General features: G+C 39.2%; 1 protein-coding gene and 1 long non-coding RNA gene across 2 annotated transcripts in view; one reads left to right on the top strand and one right to left on the bottom strand.

The window, feature by feature from the left end:
* Window positions 1-788: 788 nt before the first annotated feature.
* On the bottom strand, window positions 789-18,217 carry LOC142362167 (uncharacterized). Its single transcript, XR_012764730.1, has 3 exons — window positions 18,111-18,217; window positions 17,761-18,002; window positions 789-1,917 (listed from the first exon to the last, which is right to left on the bottom strand). It is a non-coding gene; the product is annotated as an uncharacterized LOC142362167 (long non-coding RNA).
* Window positions 9,641-22,398, top strand: part of PPP1R3A (protein phosphatase 1 regulatory subunit 3A) — a 27,346-nt gene continuing 14,588 nt past the window's right edge. Inside the window, exon 1 of the mRNA XM_009943438.2 lies at window positions 9,641-10,460. Coding sequence (XP_009941740.2) covers window positions 9,667-10,460 — 794 coding nt within the window. The 5' untranslated portion in view covers window positions 9,641-9,666. The remainder of the gene's footprint in view (window positions 10,461-22,398) is intronic.

The raw sequence follows: 22,398 nt of genomic DNA, 5'->3' as shown, positions 1-22,398 counted from the left end.
GCATTCATGGTTTGTATTCCTCAGGCTTCTCCTAGCTCCTTGCTCAGCACACCCGGGCTCCTTGTCTCAACCCCAGCTGTCTCCGTCGTTTGCTCAGCCCAGTGTCCCCATCCATCCGGCCCCTGACCTCCACCTTCCTCCACCTTTTGTCTGAGTCTCTAGGGATCTTTGTGACTAAGGCGCAGCAGAGTCTTTAGGGCCTTACTACTCAAACCTACATTTTCAGTGAGCAAATATTTCAAAGCAAGTTTTTCTGAAAGTTTATAACTTAGCAAAACCTGAGGGTTCTTACCGTAGTGCTTGCTACACTTTCCTGATTAAAAGTTCCTGTTACAATGAGGTTGCTTGATAGATACATACATTCAAAATGTATATTTAAGTACTTTATGTCATTATATACTCTATAGCTATGTAAGCAACCATGTACATACCTATGACTGTGTAAACTAAAAGTATAGATACAAGCTTGAGCAATTTTGCATAGGTGACATTATCTGAAAAAAAGAAAGTTTCTTAAACAGATTATACCCAACTAATGGGTAACCTTGTAATTGGTCATGCAATCACTAACTAATCATTTAAGTAGGTTAATTAATATGTGGCTGTGCATTTAAGAACCAGATTTGAACTCAAAAACATATTAAAGATAACATTGCAGTCCTGTTTCACTGGGAATATTTATTCATGTGAACATTTATTCAAATAGATGCAAGTATCCACCTAACTGATAAAGACACATAAATATACAGTGACTTTTTGATCAATACAATGCAGAATTAATAGTGCCAAGTAAGTCCTAACCAACGTATGAAATGAAATGAAATGAGTAGAAGATTAACTCACTCAGTATTTCCAACAGTATGGGAGGTGTCAAGTGGCATTTCAAAGACATTCGCAACTGACAAAGGAAAAATGTATTAATGCTTCCTATCCAATATAATATAAAAGTAAATATATGGGTGTACATGTTTGAACATATAGTTATAAATACACATATTTGTGTATTCATTTGAATCTAATAGAGTAGTAGCATACAGTAATATGATTAATACAGGACAATTAAAAAATAATTTTATTGGGCAGTCAGTGCTAATGGATTTACTCTTACACTAGGTAATCTATGCACAACCATTGACTAGTAGAATTATTAAAAACAGTATTCGTTGTTATGATTTCAAAGCTAATACACTTAGGTAATAATCATTGGTAATCACTGGCTTACTTCAGTAAGCAAGCCCTTTTGCTGTCTTTGAAAATATACAAATGTCTAAAACCACAATAAATATTAATACATTGTGTCTTGACAGAGTCCCAAGCTGCCTGCAAAGTTACTGCACTTCAAGTACTTTCTAGTACTTACAGATGTGACTGAATGCTTCACTTTGCTGCTGCTTTAGAGAAGAGAAGAGAAGGGAATTAGGGAAAGCCTGTTGAATATTTAGGAAAATATTCTGCTGCATAACTGAAGTAGCAGGAGATCCATAAAACCAGTCCACAGAAATGCTGTGCAGCTTGTCAGTCTGTAGTGGAGGTGAAAACTTCCCCGTGATTAAATCACTGTTTACATTCCATTTTTGGTATTCGTGCACAAACTGCAGTCCGTCAGCATACAGCATTTTCCACAGAGGATCCAGAAAATAATGCATTTGGTAAAGCCAGTTTGGTGCTGGGTAGGAAAGGTAGTCTCCCCATGGCATGAAATAATTCACAGCAAGGCAATGCTGTAGCTCCTTTTGACGCCCTCGCCTTCGTGACCTTCGATGCTGCCTGAAGTCCCCGTGAACAAAGTCGTTTAAGTTTGATGGGTGAATACTCCAGTAGTTTCCTTTGCCATCCTCACATCTTCCCACCTTGATGAAACAATCATTTAGCGAAAGGTTGTGCCTTACACTGTTCCTCCAGCCTCGACCTCTGTTCCTGTAGAAAGGAAAATTTTCTTCAATGTATTTGTAGATAGCAGCTAAATTAAGTTTATTTGTAGGGGAAGAAAGAATTGCCTTTGCAATTAAGGCTATGTAAGATAGGGGTGGTTTTTCCAAAAATCTTGCTGCATCCGTAGTCACAGAAAGACCCTTTTTGGCATGTATGTGAGAGCTGGGAATTCGGGGTGGAATCCTGTGAACAAGATTTCCTTCTTCTTCTCCTCCTACAGTACAGGTGTCTAGACTTCCTTCATTGTTTTCACAAAAGTCTTCCCTCATTATAGCAGCATGAAGTCTAGCATTTATTGCAAGAGTCCTGATATTTTACTGCAAGTAGTCAGTTGAATAATTGGTCCACTGAATATAAGCAGCAGGAGAAACAAAAGTTGGACTGTAAATGTGCTGCTCTCACGTACCCAGATTCCTGTTTTATACTCGTTAAGTCAACATCCGTAACAATGAAAACTGAACTGCCTATGTTTACAAAAGTCAAGGTGCAAGTCCTAGCTGAATGAAAAAAACCCCAAAATAATTATGCTATGTTAAGTATGAAGATAAACAGACCATGACGTTAGCCTCTCACTTCATTCTAATCTGAGAAAACACCCTTCAGTGTTCCCCATTGAAACATAATGATTAATGAAACATTGATGGCAGCCAGATAGAGCTGTGAAAGGATTAGACCCTCCAGTGATATGCAGAACAAATTCAAACCAACTTGTTGGTTCCTGTGTTCTACACTTAGTCAAACATGTTGTATTCAGTACAATAAACATTTGTTTTACGTGCTAAAGGAAGGTACAGTGTGAAATGAAACTTGCTATCAAATTTAGTAGCTGCAGGGTACCTGTTCTTGGTGAAATTGAATTAAAGCACAAACCCCCCACAAATTGCTCCCTATTTTTTTATTAACTCCCTGAGTGCAGCTAGTTTTCATGCCGAGTATGCATGTGAACAGCCCTGCTGACCCAGGAAACCACCTGAGGGAGCAGGTACCACTCAGGGCAAGTGAGTGCTGTGCTCTGGGACTGTAAAACCATGCACTGTTGCTTGAACTTTGACGTTGCCCTCAGCTTCCTGAGGTCTGATGCTGCTAAGGGCAAGATACTCATCTCCTGTGATTAGCAAGGAAGGTAATTAAATATGTTTAAATATATTCTAAAACAAAACAAAACAAAATGGTAGAAGCTTTGAAAGAAGTCGTTTTGTCTTCTTTTGGGTGACTTTTGATGTTCAAAATATGTATTCCCAAATGAGATCTGTATTTCAAGGTATCAACAACAGTCTGAAATATTCAACCTTACGAGGCTGAAGTTGATGTTGTTGTTCAGGCTCTGATTGGTTCCAAAAATAACTCTTGGTTGCTTCCTTCAGATGCTAATTCTAGCAAACGGGGAGAGAGAGGAACTAGGGCACCCGTTAAACTGATCACTTTTCCTCTGAGCTTGAAGTTCACATCCTTGCTGATCATCTTGATTGGGCACTTGCAAACCTTTACTCAGGCTTTCAGATCCACCAGCCTATGTTTCAGTTGGTAGCCACAAAGTTTTTAGATCAGGAAACAAGACTCATAATATAATGTTATAGTTCACGTGGGTTATCCAGCATTTCTGTGTCAGGGCAGAATTGCCACCTGCTTGATTGCACAATTTAATAGAGGGCTTTTCCACTAACCATTGTGAATGAGATGTACCTGGTGTTCTAACAGCCTTGGCTGTTCAAAAATCCTAGTCATGACATGATGATCTACTAATAGTTTTTCCTGGGTCTGAAATCTCAGCAATGACTTCTTTGGGAGGCATTCATTCGACCTGCTCTGTCCCTACCAGAAATTCCCTGCCTGGCAATCCCAAAGTTGCCATCACCTTTCCATTACTGGCGGCTTTTCATAACCTTCTGATGACTAATTTACCCTGTTTGTTCTCCTCCTCTCTTATTTGCAGCTGAATGGTTGCCAGATCACAGCAAAAATTGTTGAGATTACCTCTGAAATGTGTGATCTGGTACTTTAGACTATTTATTACAAATCATCCCATTTCTGTTGCTGCAACTGTAAGCAGGTCATGCCTAAAGGGGTTCTTACAATAATAACATCAAAAGTTTGATTTCAATTCAAAATTCCGGATTTGTTATAGATTATTAGGTTATTTCTACTGAGATTTGTGTTTTTATGGGGCACTGTAGTTGCAGGCTGGAGAACAAATGCACTCGCTGTGACAAGGACTATATATTCCTTCCCCCATATCTCCAACAAAGAAACAGAGAATCAACCATATGTTCTGCTATTTTAATAGTGACCTTGTAAATGGAGAGGATTTTAAAGAAGGTCTAAGCACAGAGACTAGACTTTGAGTGCCTACAAATACCCTAATTAAATCAAGAATAAGCAAAACCATTTTATTAAGGTTTTCTATTTTCAGGGTAGGTTTTCAGAAACTGAGGAAACTGAGATTATTAAAGGGACCCAGACTGAAGAGTTCAGAAATTTAAATGTCGCAAAGGCCCAAAAGTTGAAAGAACAAAACATGAACTCAATTCCTAAGCAAGAAGAAAAACTATGTAGTAAAGGACTCTGTACTTGAACAGATGATCAATCCTTTCAATAAGTGTGGGAAGATTCTACAGGGAATGGAAGATATAAGGGTGAGCACAAAGAGCTACATTTGGAAGGGCTGAAAGCCCTGATCTATGAAATACAGATTTTTTTCTCAGATACGCCCTCAAGGAAAATATTCATCCCATACTTCAGGGCATCTTGCTTATTCCTCCTTTCTCCACATTATTTCTGGAATCAACTTTTGTTTTCCTCTGAGTTCTGTCTTTAAAGGTGAAAGGGTGAAAATCTCTCTCCAAATCAAGGTTCCTTCTAAAATATGTAAGGCAAATTCCCTGTTTTATCCTTATTCTTTGTGAGAATCTTCATGTCACTGCCTGAAATAACTGCAAAGCTTTTGCATTAGAGGGAGAATCACCTTCACGGCTCAATGTCCAGTTTTATCTGAAAAGAAGAATCAGAGGCAGGGAAGGTATACTGTCTACTCTTACTATATAGACTTTTTCCAACCCAGGGAAGCAGATTCTTCTTCAAATATCCACACACATCTTATTAAAGCAGTGTTTTTACTACTGCATTCTCTACAGTGCTGCTAAAACATTGGATGGTTAGAAATCTGAGATTTCCCACAAAACACCATAACAAAGAAGGAGGCAACTTTATCAGACTAGTTAAATAGTTTATCATTTTAATTTGTCAAGAGATGAAATGTTCTTGAAAAGATGAATGAGGAAACCAGAGCATTTGGAAATTCTGTTGCAATAATGTAACCTGTTCTGAATTTTCACTGTGCAAAGACTGTCTTTTCTTCTGTCAATGTTTGGTGCTCTGTCATCAATTTAGGTTGAAAAGAGTTTTGTCAGTGACTTAGCTGTGATTGTGTGAATGCAGGCTTTCCTCTCACAATAATTCTAAAGTTTCTTTTTTCATATATTTACAAACACAGCATTTTTTTTTCTGCTGGGCACTGTGAAAAAGCACAAATTTTAGAGTGAGCTGGTTTCTACTCTGGGTCACAGAGTAGATCAGTTGCAGTCATAGGACACAGTTTTGTAAAAAAAATTTGATAGTCCATACAATCTGTAAATAAGAGCAGAAAACAATTGAGAGCAGATTTTGTCCTCAGTCAGTCTTTATTACTGATATTTAACTTAAATTGTGTGGAATTTAGAGAGAAAATCTTGCTTAAGTGGTCCTTTCTTTCTTAACTGTGCATACTTTAAGAATGAATTACTGTTTCAAAACACCTCTCGTGATATTCCAGCAATGATTTTTTCTAAAGGATATAACCTTCAAAATCTTTCTTCTGCCTCTTGTTCAGAACTTTTGACCATTCAACAGTCAGCTAAAATAGTGTTTTCTTCAAGGAGAAAGTGGTTTTTTGCCTTATCCTAATAGATTTATTTAATAGCAGTGAAGTAAGTAATACATCGCTCACTCTCAGCTGAAGAAGTGCAGTTTTCTAGGGCACTAGGGAATACACTGTTAGGAATCCAAGGGGAACCAGATTTTATACTGCTCTTCTTTAGTCCATGCTTAAGACAGAACTGTTTTTCAGTTGACACGGAAAGGTATATTTTCTCTCCTTCCAGTTAAGGCCAAGAAAGATCGTCTGGTCAGTGCTAATAATAGATACGCCGAAGACAAAGGCAGGTGCAAGTATTTTTTAATTAAAGGTCCATTTGACTATAGCTTTTGTTGCTCTGCTGTGTGTTTAGTTAAGTCCCAAGCCTGCTACCTCTGTGAAATTCTTCCCTGTAATGTTTTCTGTGTTGTGCAATAGACAGGTTATCCCATATAGAGCTGTCGTCCTTTCTACACAGTCTTCCTCTATTCTACCTGTTCTTTCAACTGTTACTTAAACAATGTTTGAGAACACCTCAAAACTATTTGTCTTGATTCAACACTTGAATTTTGTGTGTTCAAAAACAGTAAGATGAGGCTTGAGAAAAGAAGTGATTAGAGAAGTTGTCCCATTAAAATGTTCTAAAATTACCTGTTGCTGTTACGGTCTGAAAGGAAATAATTACTCTGATGTCTTATTTAGTTCTTTTTGGGCACCATGTTGCAAGTTGCAGAGAACAAATGATATTATTTTTCATAACAATATTTTCACAGTGTTAATGCAATTCTGTTGTGTATAACTATGCTTGCTTCGGGGTAACTATATACACTTTTGATAAAATACTTGCACTGTCATGAAAAGTTTAACCCAGTACAAACTGTCCAGGCAAGTCCTAAATCAGATGGAGAACAGACATAAACCTCTGCTACTCTGCATGGAAGAAGATGAATCTTGTGGATGGGAAATTGGTCTCCTCGAGAGTGTGGCCTTCCTCTGTTCTCAGCTATGTTTGTCTCCACCTTTATAACCACTGGTATTTATTTACTATATGAAGGCAGAATCTGTTTCCTCTTTTATAAAGTTTATTTCTTATTCAACATTTTTCTGTTTCTTATTTTAACTCACCTTACTAACAATGGCACGAGATGAGATTGAAGACTTTGTCTCTCAATGGTAGCATGTGGCTAAACTGCTAAATAACCCTTTGGTTCCCAGCTCCCAAGTTTCTTTATATCCAGGACAGAAATAAAGGATTTGAACTCAATGAATGGCAAGACAGTTACAGGTGCAGAGAACAATCTGAGTCAAAGTCACTGATTTTACTTGGTTTAAAAAATAAATATTTTAATACATCTTTATTTTTAAAATATCCTGCAGCCCTTGTCATGGCATGTAGTTATTTGATGTCTTGGGCAGGATGTCCAACCTACTACCTGCTGAAGCAAATGGAAAGAGTGTCCGTGACTGAACTGGTGTTGGACTAGACCAAGACAAATGACTGTTTGGTTTCAGTAAGCATTAAGAAAACAAAAATTACAACAAAAAATAATCAACAGGTCAAAACCCTCTTTAACTGGACTTTGACCTATTTTCATACAGTCTAGCAGCAATAGTAGTTTCCATGGTTTTTCTTTTTCTGCTTTTCTCCTTCTATTTTCAACCAGAAATTAACTCCTACTCAAAGCATGCCTTAGTCTGAGATACACCTTTCCTTCTCCTGAGCGTAATCAGTGGGCAGCCCTCCTCCTTCCTGCACCTCTTACCTCCACGACCCACCAGAGTCTGCTGAGGAAGTTACCTTCTCATTTGCATTTGTCTATGCAGCTTTTTGTAAAGAAATACACAGAATGAAAAAGGGGAAATGGCTTTTCACAGAAACAGGTGTAACCATATAGGGTAACAGTGTCATAAGTATGTTTTCTTCATTTGCATTATTACTACAGTAATATTTTTTTACTTTATGTTGACAGAAGAAATTAAGTTGCTATTACAGCAAGAAACCTAATTTCCCAGACTGTGCCTAATACACATGATACAAAGCCAAAATGTGCATGCAGCAAATCAGCTCTGCAGCTATGTATGCGCTGCAGAGGCAGGCAGAAGTGATGCTTCTGGGATCCCATTGAGTGAGAAAATCTCTGGACTCTTCCATGGGACAGCTCTGGAGTGCTCATTCCTTTCTTAGGCACTGAAGAATGCTGTCTGGATAGCACTACCATCTACCTTTAAACAATAAATCCTTTAAACAATGCTTTTACTGTTGGCGCTTGTTGAAAAATGCAGCATTGTACAGTATTGGTTCAAAATCGGCAACATCCCTGAAGTTTATGGGCTGTGGTAGGCTTATGTAGTTTATGGTAGAAAGCTGCTTTACAAATCTCTCCATATATGCTGTTGTCTCAAAGTGTGATGGTACTAGGGAAGCATCAATGTTTTTACAGTAGCAGGTGGGACAGCTATTTAGAGGTTAAAAGACAGAGAAGCACTGGAAAGACCTGGAGATGCTCCCATGGTGTGGGAGGATGCCTCATCAGAAAAGGGGATTCATGGTAAGAAGTGGTTTACCTTATTGTGTGGAAACAGACATACCCAGATCAGCTTTAAATTTACCAGTGTCACCCTAACAACAGGGGAAAGGATTCAATGTGGCCTGCAAGATTTGAGTCATTTGAAAATGTACATGAAGAGTTAGGTTTCTAGCCTACACTGAGATCTGTGATGCCAGTAACACCGTCAGTCTCTGACATTCCTAGTTCCAAGGAAGTCCTGTTATATTTCTTAGCTCATACTGCACTATTAGATTATAGTGCAGGCTTACCCTTTGAGACAGACACAGGGGAAATAGGAGAGGTTGAGCAATAAGAAGCAAAAAGGTGGCATTTTGACTTCATGATCTTTGTCCCATAAAGACTGCGTCTTTCCACGTGTGGAATGCCATAAAAGTAAAAGCCTAATGTTAACTGATTAAGTTGATTGAGAAGCCACAATTTCATTTCATATCATGGGAAGATAGCGCGCATAAAGGTTGAAAATCCTTTAAGCAGCTCAGTGCGTTTCTTCCTCCTGTTTGTAGCTGTGTGGCACAGGGTTTGTGTTTTAGGGTTGTCTGCACAAGTTAATTCTGCGAGGTTCTTTCCTCTTCATTTGGCTGGATGATGCTAAATGCAGTCTAGCACTAGATGATTTCATAATCTAATTAGTAGTGTATTTGGTCATATTTACAATGGTGCGTTACAAGTTCATCTCCAGCGTACTCCCTTCAGTGTTTCATAGCATTTCTGGTTCATTTCGGCTGTGATGGCTAATCCTTAGCTAGAAAAAGCTGGCATAGTCCTAGGATCTGGCCCACTGAGATAGAATGGTATAAAGCCAGGGCAAAATGTGACATTGCACTTTTTAATCTGAAAACACTGTAAAAAATCAGCTTTGAAAATATATTTAGGAATAGTTTACAGTATAAAAGCTGTTTACCTGATCAAGTACACGTCCTAATCAGAGACGAATAGCTCATCATTTGTGCAATGTGAGGAATTTGTTGTGCAACAAAAGTTGATCATCTAAAAATAGCTCCACTTGTGCAGTTTAACAATGCAAAGGAGTTAGTTTTTAAATACTATTTTTCTTCTTAGCACGCAGAGTCACATAAAAATACAGAATGCAATATACCTAATAATGTCAGGTGGAGAACAAGCCAACATAGCTCACACAGCGTAGCATCTATTAATAGGCCTGACTCCCTCTTGCAATGTCAACTGTAACATTAATCCTTGTTTTAAATCACAGTGTCTCAAATATCAGCTGCTACTAGTCATACAGTTGTCTCTCAGTTTATATCAGAGAGCCCAATGGAGTCTTCCGAAGAACCTAGTCAGGTTAGCAGGGCTAACTTCTTAGAAGTCCCCACTGTAAATGATTTCTCTTCAGAGGATGAAGATATTAAACCTGACATTAAAGTTCGTTTCTCTCCACTTCCCCGGCGGCGGAATTCTGCTTCTTCAGAGGAAGAGGAGGCAGATACTCCCACCACCATTGCAAGAAAAGTTTCATTTGCTGATGCATTTGGGTTTGATCTTGTGTCTGTTAAAGAGTTTGATACCTGGGAAGTTCCAAATACAGGACAAACTGATGACATAGAAGATGAAGTTTTCCCTCAGGAGGAATATTTTTTCTCTCAACTGTTTACGTTACCTGCTTCGCAAGAAGAACTTCTGCAAAAAGTGCGAGAGCAGAAAGTACTGCTGGAGTCAATCGTATTCCTGCCTGGGATTACCTGTATGAACGGCATTATACGAGTCCTCAATGTATCCTTTGAAAAACTGGTGTATGTTCGAATGACACTGAATAACTGGCTCAGTTACTACGATATCCTCGCAGAGTTCATGCCTAATTCTTGTGGTAGTGAAACCGACCAGTTCTACTTTAAGATTTCTTTGGTGCCTCCTTACCAGAAAGACGGAGCTAAGGTGGAGTTCTGTATACGCTACGAGACATCGGTTGGTACCTTTTGGGCAAACAACGATGACAAAAACTACACACTGATTTGTCACAAGAAAGAAACTGTGCCCAAGGTGGATAATAAACCACACAAAGAGGTTACTGATAGACATCTTAAAGGCTGCTTAAAGACAACGCAAAGCAGGTGAGGTTACACCTTAACTTTTGATAATTTCCAATATAGCTGTCTAATGCTAACATTCTAAGTGTGCTTGCTGGAGCTAAGACTGCCCATGCTATTTTCTTCTTTTTTTTTCTTTAATGATAAATTAGACCAAGACTTGTTTTCAGTAATGCTCTTGTATATATCCGCCACTAGTTTTCTGCAGAGAGATTGGTTGGGGTCGTAGTTTTAACATACGGCATGCATGCCACTCATTTGAAAAGTAGTGTGAGGGTCTATGAATTATGGGCTGTGCACCAATTTTGATCTCTGTGGCATATAAATGGAGCTGACATCAGTGAAAGCTTTGCTCCAGACTGAGGTAGCTGTACGGTTAAAACACTCTACATCCACTTCCTTGGTAAGTCTGCAAAAATGTAAAAGCAAAGCAAATCTTGGGTTTCCACATGGTGTATTTCATGTTTTATTCTCTAAATGCAATTATTTAAACAGGAATGGCACTGGTGGTTCAGAAGGCTGATAACTCAGGGAAGGATGCTGTTGCAATTGGAATAGCTGATACAAACTTTTCTTCAAGAGGTTGGGCTATTCTGCAAGTTGTATATTAGGGTAATAATTCCTTTTCCTGACACTGGTTGATGTTTCTGTTTTACAAATGGTGAAATTAATAATGATTTATAAGGCAGAATTGGTGATATATTAAAGAAAAATGATATATAGAATTTATCTCACGTATTTTAATTAAACGTAGGCAAACGCTATGTTAGCTACAGAGTGGCAGCAGTTAACTTATCACTTAACCCCATATAAAGAGAGACATTCAGGAGTAGTAACTTTTGGCTTCCTACTCTGTTTTTAACTCCTTTCTGTAACCAAAACAATGTTGCCTGTGAAAATGTAATTCTCAATTTTTTTCTCACCAAATTTGCTACAAATCAGTTGGAGTTCTGCAGAACCAAATTGGTGTTATACCTGCAGCATTCTTTGCAATACTTTGATCCCAGAACTGAACTCATGTCGAGTTTTTAGTTCCTATACTCCTTTTGGGTAAAGCAGTGCTGTTTGATTTCCCTGGTGCTCTTCCACTGGAAGGAACTGGATGGGGAAGGGGGAACAAAACTGAAGCAGTGGTGGCAGCTTAAGGAGAAGGGAGACAGCCAGGGCTTCCCCTGTGCAGAACCTACCTTCCTAAAACCCAGACTTGCTGCTCTGAGAGCCTCTGCCAGCTCTAATCGGACGTCAGCCCTGTGAGGGGAAGCGTGCAACATGGCTTAGTGCCTGCATCAATGCCATGGTGTAAGAGCAGCCCTGGGGATAGCCCAAGGCCTGATTCATAGCCAGTCCACAAGGCTCTCCTGGTAAGTGTCCCCTGGGCCAGCTGTGAGGCCACCATGATGATGCTTCCATCGGGGAACGTCCTGGTACTTCAGAGCAGAGGGAATGATGCCTTTACCTGCCGTGTGGTCAGATCCTGACATTTGCGTCTGGTTCTGTACAGCGTATCTGTCCTTCAAGAAGTATCACACGACCCATTCTGGGTAAACAAGATAGCCTGAGATCCCCGGCAGAAGGGCCGTGATATCAAATATCACAGGCAAATGCAGGCAGTGTGACATCAGTCTGAGTTCAGGTAGCCCACGTGGCGCAGATGATGGGCATGGAGAGTTGAGTCTTACTTTAGTGAGCCCTGGGCTTCCAGATGATTTCAGAACTGCCCTGCAAATATAGATACATTTGGGCATTTGAGGTTGAATGACTCCTAAAAGTTTATTTCGCTGAAGTCTCCTTTGACATACCCAGTGCTAGCATAAGTTATAGGAGTGTTTCTTCTGGGGGATCTGCTTTTATATGTATATGCTAAATGTATTATATGTAAGTCAGAAAGAGAGGTATTTTAAAAAATGGGAAAGGAGATAACAGGTCTACTCCTTAACATAAAATTACCTTGTCTCTAATCAGAGTGTAAAGTTTTCTCCCTCCATATCAGGCTGCAGGGGAATGTATATAAGTGTGTGTACATGTATATATGTCTATATGTGCATATTTGTTCATGTATATGCACATACACACACGTATATTTGTGATAGTAAAACCAAAGGAGTCAGATTCTTGTTTACATTAAGATCTGCTATACATTTTTTGCAAACAGTTAACTAACGTGCACTATCAAGACCCTCTTTAGTGGCAGAAGGATGTAAAGAGACCTTACAGAAAATACAAAAATGAGCTGAAATTATTTTTGGAATACAGTTTCAGTGGTTGCCAAAGCCTCTGAAAGACAGCTCTGGCAGATTGTAATCCAGGACCAGTTTTATGCTACAAGGATTTCACTGACTTCACAGGAGTTACAGCTTTCACCAGTGTAAATGAGGTCAGCATCAGGGCCTTTCGTTTCAAAAGAACTAAGATGCCAACCTCCATTGCTCACTTGTTTTTCAAAGTGTTTTTGTAGATGTTGCCCCTTTGAATGAGGAGGAACACCCTGCAGACATCTGCAAAAGTACCTCATTATTCTCCTTCAGATCCTTATTAAAACTCCTTTGTTTTGATGTCTAGAAAAAAGTGCAAAGAAAACAAACCCCCCAAAATTGGCAAAATGAGGCTGCTGATGTGCTAGGGATCCTTCACATCACGTTGAACAGTGCTGCCTGTTTCCCGGCTCTCCTCCACCAATCCGTCTCTGTCTCGCCTCGTGTTTTATGTACAGATGATAAACTCTGCAGCGTTTATATGTGCTGTGCTGGATGTTTATAGAACATTTATCAAAGCAGGGTCCTGGATCGTAACTAGCTTGTCTTAGGAGCTGCAACTATGCAAAGATATACACAGAAGTAATAACAATTGTACCCACGGCTCACACAGTAAATAGGCAGGTAAGGAATACTGCTGTTCATGCCCACAAGCTGGACATATTATATTAAAAATTTCTTTGTAGCAATCTGAATAGAAGACTATTTTAACAGGACACTGATTTAGGCTCCTATTTCAAATTTAGAAATCTGTTATAACTTTAAAAAAAATCTTGGCTATGAGATATTTATACTTTCTCTTAAAATGTGCAATTTACCTCTTCAGTTAGAAAATAGGACTGTTAAAGAATTATGTTTTTTAAGCAGAGCCTGATCCACTCTACGGCATACTTGTGTGGCTCATTAAATATCATTAGTGAAGATTAGTTGCGTTAGTTAAGTGAAAGGAATAATATGCACTTTCAAAAGAAGTTACTGAGGAAACACAATAAGACTATATCATGTTACCCTTAACAATACGAGCCAAGACAAAGTTGTGTGAACGAGGGCAGTGAGGTGGCATCTGACACCATTATTAAGAAAGAAAATAAAAAAGCACTTAACCCTCAAAAGTTGCACCTGAAAAAAATGATAGTGAAAAGCAAAACTGCATGGAATAATTAATGCTGAATACTGTCTAGATTTGGATATTCAGAACCACGACTTAAAATCCTGCCTATGCATTCTGTGTTTCATTTGCTTTTGCTTCTATGTCTAGGCATGAGCAAATAGTCTTCTCTTAAATTTTCATAAAGTATTTGCTTCCAACTGTATTTTTCCAAGCTAAAATTCTTTCCAACATAAGTTTTAACAGTCTTTGAACTTTTCAAAAATCTTGAAAGGATTCATAGGCACAAAATACAGTTTGAAAAAACAACATTTGAATTAATTACTGGTTTAGTCTATCTGAAAGTGTACATTTGACTTATACATACTCACAAATATATTTCTGGGAAAAAAGTTAACTCCTAAAATTTGAAGGCTGTCACTGGAAAAGAGAGAGCTTCTGATTTCTATCATATATATATACATCTAAACATTTAGAAAAATGAATTGTATCAGCTCCCCTCTTTTCTCTGTTTGTGTGACTCTCTTGGTTTTGGGACATGGATAATGACTCTGAACACAGATTTCTCCTGGTCCTCAGGTTTGGACCATGTGGTTTTGTTGCAGACCCCGGGCTCCTGCGTCAGTCTGATCAGACAGGGACTGGTTGTGTGTTGCATGAGGCAAACTCCTGTAGATCGTGCTGCATGGCACAGTGATAACGACCTGCAGACCATTTCCCCCGTCACTGGTGAGGCTGCGCCCCATTTCTGTGCTTGGACCTGGTTTGCCATCTGTCAAGAGAGCAGCGGGAGGAGCAAGAGCACAAGGAAAATGGCTGATAAGCATGAGAATTGTTTTACAAAAGGGTAAAATGTGTATTTGGACTCCTGTCCTCCGTCAAGGAAGGGGGAGGCTAGTATTTTTATCATAACTGTTAGTGTTATAGTTATCCCCCTCTCACCTGTCTGACCCCACAAGTGTATCACTCTGAACGGATGCTGGACCTGTGCTTTTTTTATTGTAATTGCCAGACCGTACCTTTCTTTGAATGATAGTGCATCAATTCACTTCCCTCCGTGATGCCACTTGAAAACAGAACACAAAACAGGGGCAATGTCTCATAGAAGAGTTGCTCTATGTACAACGCATAGTGAGAAAGAAGAGATTAAAAAGCCCAGGTCTGTGGGCCACCACAGACTTGTTGCTTCAGCAACATAAATACTGAATGGTCTTACAGCAATTGCCAGTGAGATAATTTCTTCTGTGCATGACTGCTCTCCCATCTCCAGCTGCTGTCTCATCCCCTGTCTGATGGAAGGCAAAGGAATCAAGTTGCTGGAGATCCAGCCTGGCAGGACTGCACTGAGCTCAGTCAGTCTACCCCGGGCAGATGGCAGACCAGTGCCTCAGTTGCCCAGAGGAATGCAGTTCTGCATCAGCTCCTCTTGTCCTTTCCCACAAACCCATGATGTGATTAAAAAAATCAAAGACTTCTGAGGAAGATGTTTGGAAATAGCTTCACATACACTTTGCTTTGAGGAACAACTGTATTATTCCCAGCTGGTCCATTTAAAATATGGCATTTAAATTATGTTCCCTTTTAATCCTTGTTCTTTTGATTATTGCACATCATAATCGGAAAGGGAAAAGGAGAGCAGCAAAGGTGTTAAAACACACATCTTCCTTGTGTACTGCTATTTAATCTCAAGGTTGTTTCTGGCATCTCAAGTCACAAGTTACACCTTGATCAGCATAAAGATATGGGATTTAACTAAAGTTTGTTACTATTATTAGGAAGTGACTGCAGGCACTGTTTTTACCAGGAGAGCAGCTGCTGGAGAAGCTATCCATTCACAGGGAGCCAGCTAAAAGCAGCACTCCTCTGCTCTTCAGTCCGACCTCATACTCCCAGCCCTGCTCTTGCCTCCTGGTCATTGCCAGTCTTTGCTGGCTGCAGAAGTAGGTAGCACTGGCACCGAAATAAGTCTTCTCCAGGTACTTGAAGACCATATTATCAGGGACACAGAATTAATCTTTAAGGTGGTCTGAAATATAGTATTCAGACAAGTGGGTAAAAGCAAGCTGTGGAACTGAGGCTGAGTATTATGACATGCTTCTCAATAGTGACTCGAGTAATCTTTTAAGGAAATTGCTGCAACCTTACTCTCCTAAGTAATTTAAAATAAGTTGAGATAAACCACTTGAAAAATGTTCTACAGGGAACAATTCTACTTGGCCAGGAACTATGCTCAGTGGTCTTTTTTCTATCTGTCTGATCATAATATTTCAAAATCCTGGCATTCTTACTATTTGAATTATGAAATACATTAAAGACCCTAAAGATAGATATCTAAGTTAATGGCATAAGGCTTTGAATGCTATCACAGAAATGCTAAAGAAACAGGTGGAAGTTATGGATGAGAATGGCATGCACAGAGCAAATAGACACCTGCTAACCATACTTGTGGTCTCCTAATTGAAGAGTACCTGCAGACTGAAAAACTGTCTCATTTTTGCTTTTGGTGATTGTCAACTGTGCTACCCATGTGCCATCCATTTATTGCAGCAGAAATATTAAAATAAGCTGCTAAACTTTTAAGTAACAACACATGAAAATATCACGTTGCTTTGCTGGCAATCTCAGCATAGTATTTACTCTGGATCTTATCAGTATCAGTGGTTTCTCACTCACTTCCACGATAAACCTTAGAAACTGCTCTCACCAACGTTATAGAACAGAAATTTGTGCTCTAATGTATGGGAAATATTGGTTGCTATAAAGCTTTTTCACTTGTTTGCATAAAAGAATATAAAATGGATGCTTTGTAATCCAAGTATCGTTTCTCAGCCATGTTAAGTACTTGTAATTATACATGCATTGCTTGGCTTTATACTTGTAAGATTTTTTTTTTTGCAGTTGCTGCAGTTTCATCAGTTTATTTAAATATGCCAATACTGTAACACTATTACAACTGGCTCTTAGAGCTCTTTGATGCAGCAACTGGCTTGATCCTGAAATATGCACAATAAATAATTTCATGAACATGAGGAGTCTCACTGAACTTTGTAGAACTCTGCATGTGTAAAAGTATCCTTGAATGTTAATATTTACAGGACAAGAGCTTATTTCTATGCTCTTTCATATCACTGATTAAGGACCTTTGGAAAAATAGAAATATATTGCTAAAGAAACTCCTGTATTCCATTGTTCAATGACTCTTTTGTTTAGTGAGATATCTGTTTTGTAAATTGAACCAGGATGCTAATGACCGTTTCAATACTCAGTCTCCTGTCCACTGTTCAGGTATCACAGTTTGTAAACGTTCAGTTGGGAAAAAATTATTCCATTACATTCACCTTGACTTGGCTAAATGCTAGTCCTGAAAAGATGTTTAAAGTCAGTGAAACATTAACTGAGAGCACTGGAGTCATATTTAATCAATGCATTCAGTACCAGTGTCATTTGAGCTGTTTATTCTGATTATGAACTTTAAACCATGATCCAGCCACAGCACTGCAGCTCTGAAACTGAAGCAACTGATTCAGCTACAGTGTAAGTCCAGAGAACAAATCACCCAGCGTATTTTTAAGATAAAATGTTTATTATCTTCTCGGTTAAAAAAGGTAGAAAGAAATGTTCCAAACAAATACTTTGGAAGTTCAATGCAGTCCCTACCTTAATGCAAAGGAAGAGATAAGAACTTTTAAATACAGTGGGAGCATGTTAGAAGTAGCTATTTGATCTCTAGGCCTTCAGTGACACACACAAGAAAATACCAGTTGATATGCCAAAGCATAATGGGGGGCTTGGCTTTCTGACTGTCTCTCCACTCTCCTCTTGATCTGCGGAACCAGCTGATACTCTGACACTAAACCCAAAGATTTATTACTGCTGGTTACTAATAGCAGTCTTAAAGAGCACTGAAGAGCACTGAGCTACACAACTGAATGTGAATGAGGTAAAGCTGGCAGGTGTTTCTTACCTTGCACTCAGGTGCACCAAGTATATTTGTATTTACATTTTGCTTTGATGCAGAAGAGTTGTCCGTGCAATGATGTTTATGGCTGCTAGATGATAAGCATAAGACGTTCAAGCTTGGATCACTTCATGTTGTGGTAGAGGATTTGTTCGCAGGTCTTCCTCTCTCCCCAGCTACCCTGTCTCCTAGGTTATATTCCAGGTCTTCATAGAAATGTTGATACGTATCACAGCTGCCTTTTTGCTCTGCGGTAGTAAGACAGCATGTGGGGGGGAAAAAAATATTATAAAAGTCTCTTCTTGTCATGATAATACCTGAGAATTTTATCCTCTTGAGATACTTGTTGAACTTACAATTTCTTTCCAAGATTTAGACCACAGTTGTCCTCTCCCAAGAACGAGGATGAGGCTTTTTGTGGTCACCCATTCTGTTTCTCCTCCCCAGGGGTGGTATCTGTGTCTTAATCTCACCTGACTGCCATCTATCTATCTACAGTCTCTCTAAGGCATCTGTCATCTTCTTGCATACGTGCCTAAGCGTATTGCAGTCAGCCTCTAGGAAATGACTCTCTTCTGACATGCCCGCCGGGAACTGCTGCTGCTCTGTTTTTTTCCACATTAGATCCAGGGAAAGACCAGGTGCCACACAGGCTAAGGTCTTTTTCCTCTCAGATGTATCCAAAATAGATACAACCTGGGAGAAGTGCAAGACCTGTTGATGGTACTTCTTTTACATTTCTTCCATCTTTCAAAACACTCGGAGGAAGAAGCAAGAGAAGAAGAGAGGGGCACTACCCCCAACTCCTTTTTACAATACCGTTTTGATATTTGACCATAGGCCTTCCAGACAAAATAACAACCTAGGAAGTGTCTCCTCTGACCTCAGGCCAAGCTTAGCCCTTAGGAAACTTGTCTTCTAACTCATCTTTTCTCCTTTTTCTGTAGCCTGGCTCTGGAGATAGGAATCCCAATCGTAAGGTGCTTCATTTCTCATTCACAATGGAGCTGTCGGTAAATCTTCTGATCTTGTTCAGGGAAGTCTTTCCTAAAGAATTCCCTTGCTTCTCAAATAGTAAGCCCACTCTATTAAGGGATTTATGCAATGTTCTGACCAATCTGCGTGCAAAACAGCTGTGTAAAAAGACTTCTGAACTTTTTTTCAACGTTGTTACTTGCGTATCATAATAAGGTACAGCAATCACGACAGAGCTGTAAAAGGGTCTGATAAAAGTTGCAATCTTCCTGTTCATAGTTTCTGTAGCTTAATTTGAGATATAACTGACGACTTATGCATGGGTTTTTCTGCAGTCTTTGCACCTATAGTCATGAGGATTGGGGATAGAGAGGGCTATATTAAAGGTTTGGTGTTGGGCTCCTGGTTCAGACTGTATGGAACTAAAATATTCAAATGCACAGATGTGCATCTATATTTAAAAAAAAAATTGTACGAATGTTTTGCCATTAAAACTCAAGGTCTTTTTTAATGAGCTAGAAAATAAAGACTAATTTCTTGGGACTCTGTTTTCTTTGAGGCTATGATTATTCTCATCCCAAACCAGGCCAATGCATTTTGTTCTGTGCCACCTATGTCCCTGCTTCAATCATAAACTAAGACTGAAAAATGAAAATATTAGTAATTGGAAAATATAATCCCCTGGATAGCACCAATCCAATAATCTTAATAAAAATAGGTTTATTACAAACATTGCCTGAACCCTACTGGGAATTATCTTTTCAGAAAAAACACTCAAATTCCCTTACAGCTTCTCTCTTGATCAATTGTCCCCCTCTATACTATTAATCTTCATACTCTATACCGCTTATTCTGAGCATCTTTTTCTACTTTGCTTTCCAAACTTCCTTTCCAACCTCTCCTTGTTTAGAAGCTACTGACAGTCCTTTGTTGTCCTTTTTGTTGGCCCACCTTTTCTTCTTTGCTTCTGTCAGTCCCTTTTTAAGATGGGATGACCAAAACTAGGGGCTTTTCCACAAGGGGGAAAAATACCACAGGTTAATATGGTCTTCCTCAGATTTCAAACATTTAAGCAGAGGTTCTTTGTGGCTCTATTTTCGTGCAAAATGCTTATGAAGGTTGCTAGTCTGACTCTCCTGATAACGCAGTCTCCTATTCACAGCGTAGTTTCAAAATGGTAGCTGCAGTGTAAGCCTCCATTGCCATGCCAGCGTGCAAATGTCCTCACCTACCGCTCTAATGACGAGTGGGTCACTCCATCTCCATGCCTCTATCTTCCGTGTCCTCAGCATCAACAAGGGAGCTAATTAGTGTCAGTCCTGTTAGTTTGGTGACGCCTATTTACTAAGAACTAGATTGAGCCTTCTCTAACACCACTGGTAGTTGAAGGTCATATAAGAAAATCAGTCTTGCCTAGAATTGTAATAAGGGCTCTGATTTTATGTACAGCTTCATTCTCATAGGATCACTTGTAATGGCTTAATATTTTAAAATATTATTCAATAATTTCTACTTCATTTTCACACAGCTACTCATTTATGGCTGTTGATTTCCTTTGCAGTTTTTGCTTTAATTTCTGAATCTTTTCCTGTGTGGTCTCAATCGGTTTGGAATAACAATATAATTTAAATTATTGTTTTCTGCATTGTTGAAATTAAATTATTTTTCTGTTGTTCTTCTATTTTTTAAATACCTCCTGAAAAAAACTATGTAAACAGAAGGCTAAGATACTGACACACGTGATGCAGTGGTTCAGGCACATATCACGTAACAACTCCCGAAGGAAGGATCATTTGAAGCTGAAAAGTTCGTAGGTAGGAATTGGCCATATTTCCAGGTAAAGCCATCTGGCAAATAGGAACTCGGGCCTGTGTGTTAGGAGCCCAGAACTGAGGGACAGTGCTCGCTGAGCTCTGCTTTGTTGGCAGCATGGACAGCAATACTCCACGCTGTGCTCACACCCTTCTCTGCAGTGTTGCTCTGTCTGTAATTTGTGCAGCTGTTGGTTTCTGCTCTACCTAAAGGTCTAGTTCCCTGGACTCTGCCTCGAGTTTTTGTAGGAGGCAGTTATTTCAGCCTGAGGACGCAGCCAGCTGCCCAGGCCCACAGCCCAGCCACTGCCCGAGCTCTGCTCCCCAGCGCCTCCCCAGACTTCCACCCGGCGCCATCAGTTTCCAACACAGCTGTGATGCCCCTACCTGGCATTAAGACCAGCTTCTCTTAACAGTATGTAAAAGCCCGAAAATGACTTAGAGCATTTCCCTGAAAGGTGGTACAGCCGAGTGCTTAGTTTCCTTGCAACTTTCTTTCCAAGCCACTTTACTGCTTTTTTTTCCACCCTACTAATGGATTTGGTACTTCGGAGCTCACACATGCTGCAGTGTTGACACCGACTGCCTTTTGCTCACTGTCATCTTTGCTCTGCTGCCCAATTTGTCCTCCCCTCGCCGACCCTGGGCAGACTCTCCCCAGTTCTGATTTTATGTGCCCGGCACCTCTGCCTTCTTAGCCAATCATAATTCTGTGTCCAGTTGTTTAGTGCTCTCCCTAGAGTCTGATATTTGAATTTTATTTCATTGGGTTATATCCCTATGTCCTATCTTAAAGGAGCAGAGGACCGTTTAATTTTCTCATGCAGCAATGTCACTTTTCTTTCAATTTCTTTATACCTACCATAGTCTATCATAACACGTCTTCTTGTAAGGTGCACTTATTTTTTTATGCACCCTGATCTTCATATGCTGCAAATCTGGTTTGAATGATTGAAATTCTTTAGCAATCATAAAAAGCTTTATTCTGTATTTAGATGATTCCTGAGACAAAAAAAGTGTTCCCTTAATTTCTAGCAAATTCTTATCAATACCCTTATATACAAATTGTTATAAAGATAAGCTATTCTTATCTAATGGTTTCTAGGAGTTTAAGACTGTCTCAGCAGGAGTTGCTGAGGGATGAAACTTCTAATGATGATTTAAAGCAGTGAAGTGTGTAGGCTGAAACAGAAATAATTACTGCTGTAACCCTCTCAGCACTCTAAGTTCCTCAAGAGAAAATACTTTATTCAGAACAGACCCTGAACAACAAAATGCTAAAAAAGTAAAATAATAAAAAAATAAAAACCCTTGGAGCAGGATCATAATTTAGAACTAGAATCAGTATAATGTGAGGATGTTCTCAACAACTGCTCACAAATGCATCAGACATCACAATTAAAAAGGAATAATAATTATGGCCCCATTCTAAAGTATGTAATATTCTATTCCATTCAATAAGCCCTGAACACTTTAAAACCATCAGTGTAATCCACAAACCTATATTTACAACATTAAACTGGATGTTCTGCCTTTTCAATAACTATCATCTCATCTCTATTATTTTCACCTCAGACTCTAATTGTTTCTTTTATAGGAGCTAACCTACCAGTGTCCTTGGCAGTACAGTTTATGGCTCATGCATTTACAGTAATTGTTTGGGCAATTTGCCACACAGTATAACAATGTTCACATCACAATCAGTTTTTATAATAAACAGCATTAGTTGTGAAAAATACAAGTGATGCATGATTCTTATGGTAGACAAAGGGCACTGAAGATGCCCTTTAGGAAAAGAAAGGAAAATGCTCAAGCCTTGAACTGCTTGAGAAAAATACTGATGTCACAATAGAGCTAA

This window comes from Opisthocomus hoazin, chromosome 8, assembly GCF_030867145.1.
Source record: "Opisthocomus hoazin isolate bOpiHoa1 chromosome 8, bOpiHoa1.hap1, whole genome shotgun sequence".
NCBI classification, from domain to species: Eukaryota; Metazoa; Chordata; class Aves; order Opisthocomiformes; family Opisthocomidae; genus Opisthocomus; species Opisthocomus hoazin.
The sequence above is the reverse complement of the archived record's forward strand: the minus strand, read 5'-3'. Positions and strand labels throughout refer to the sequence as shown.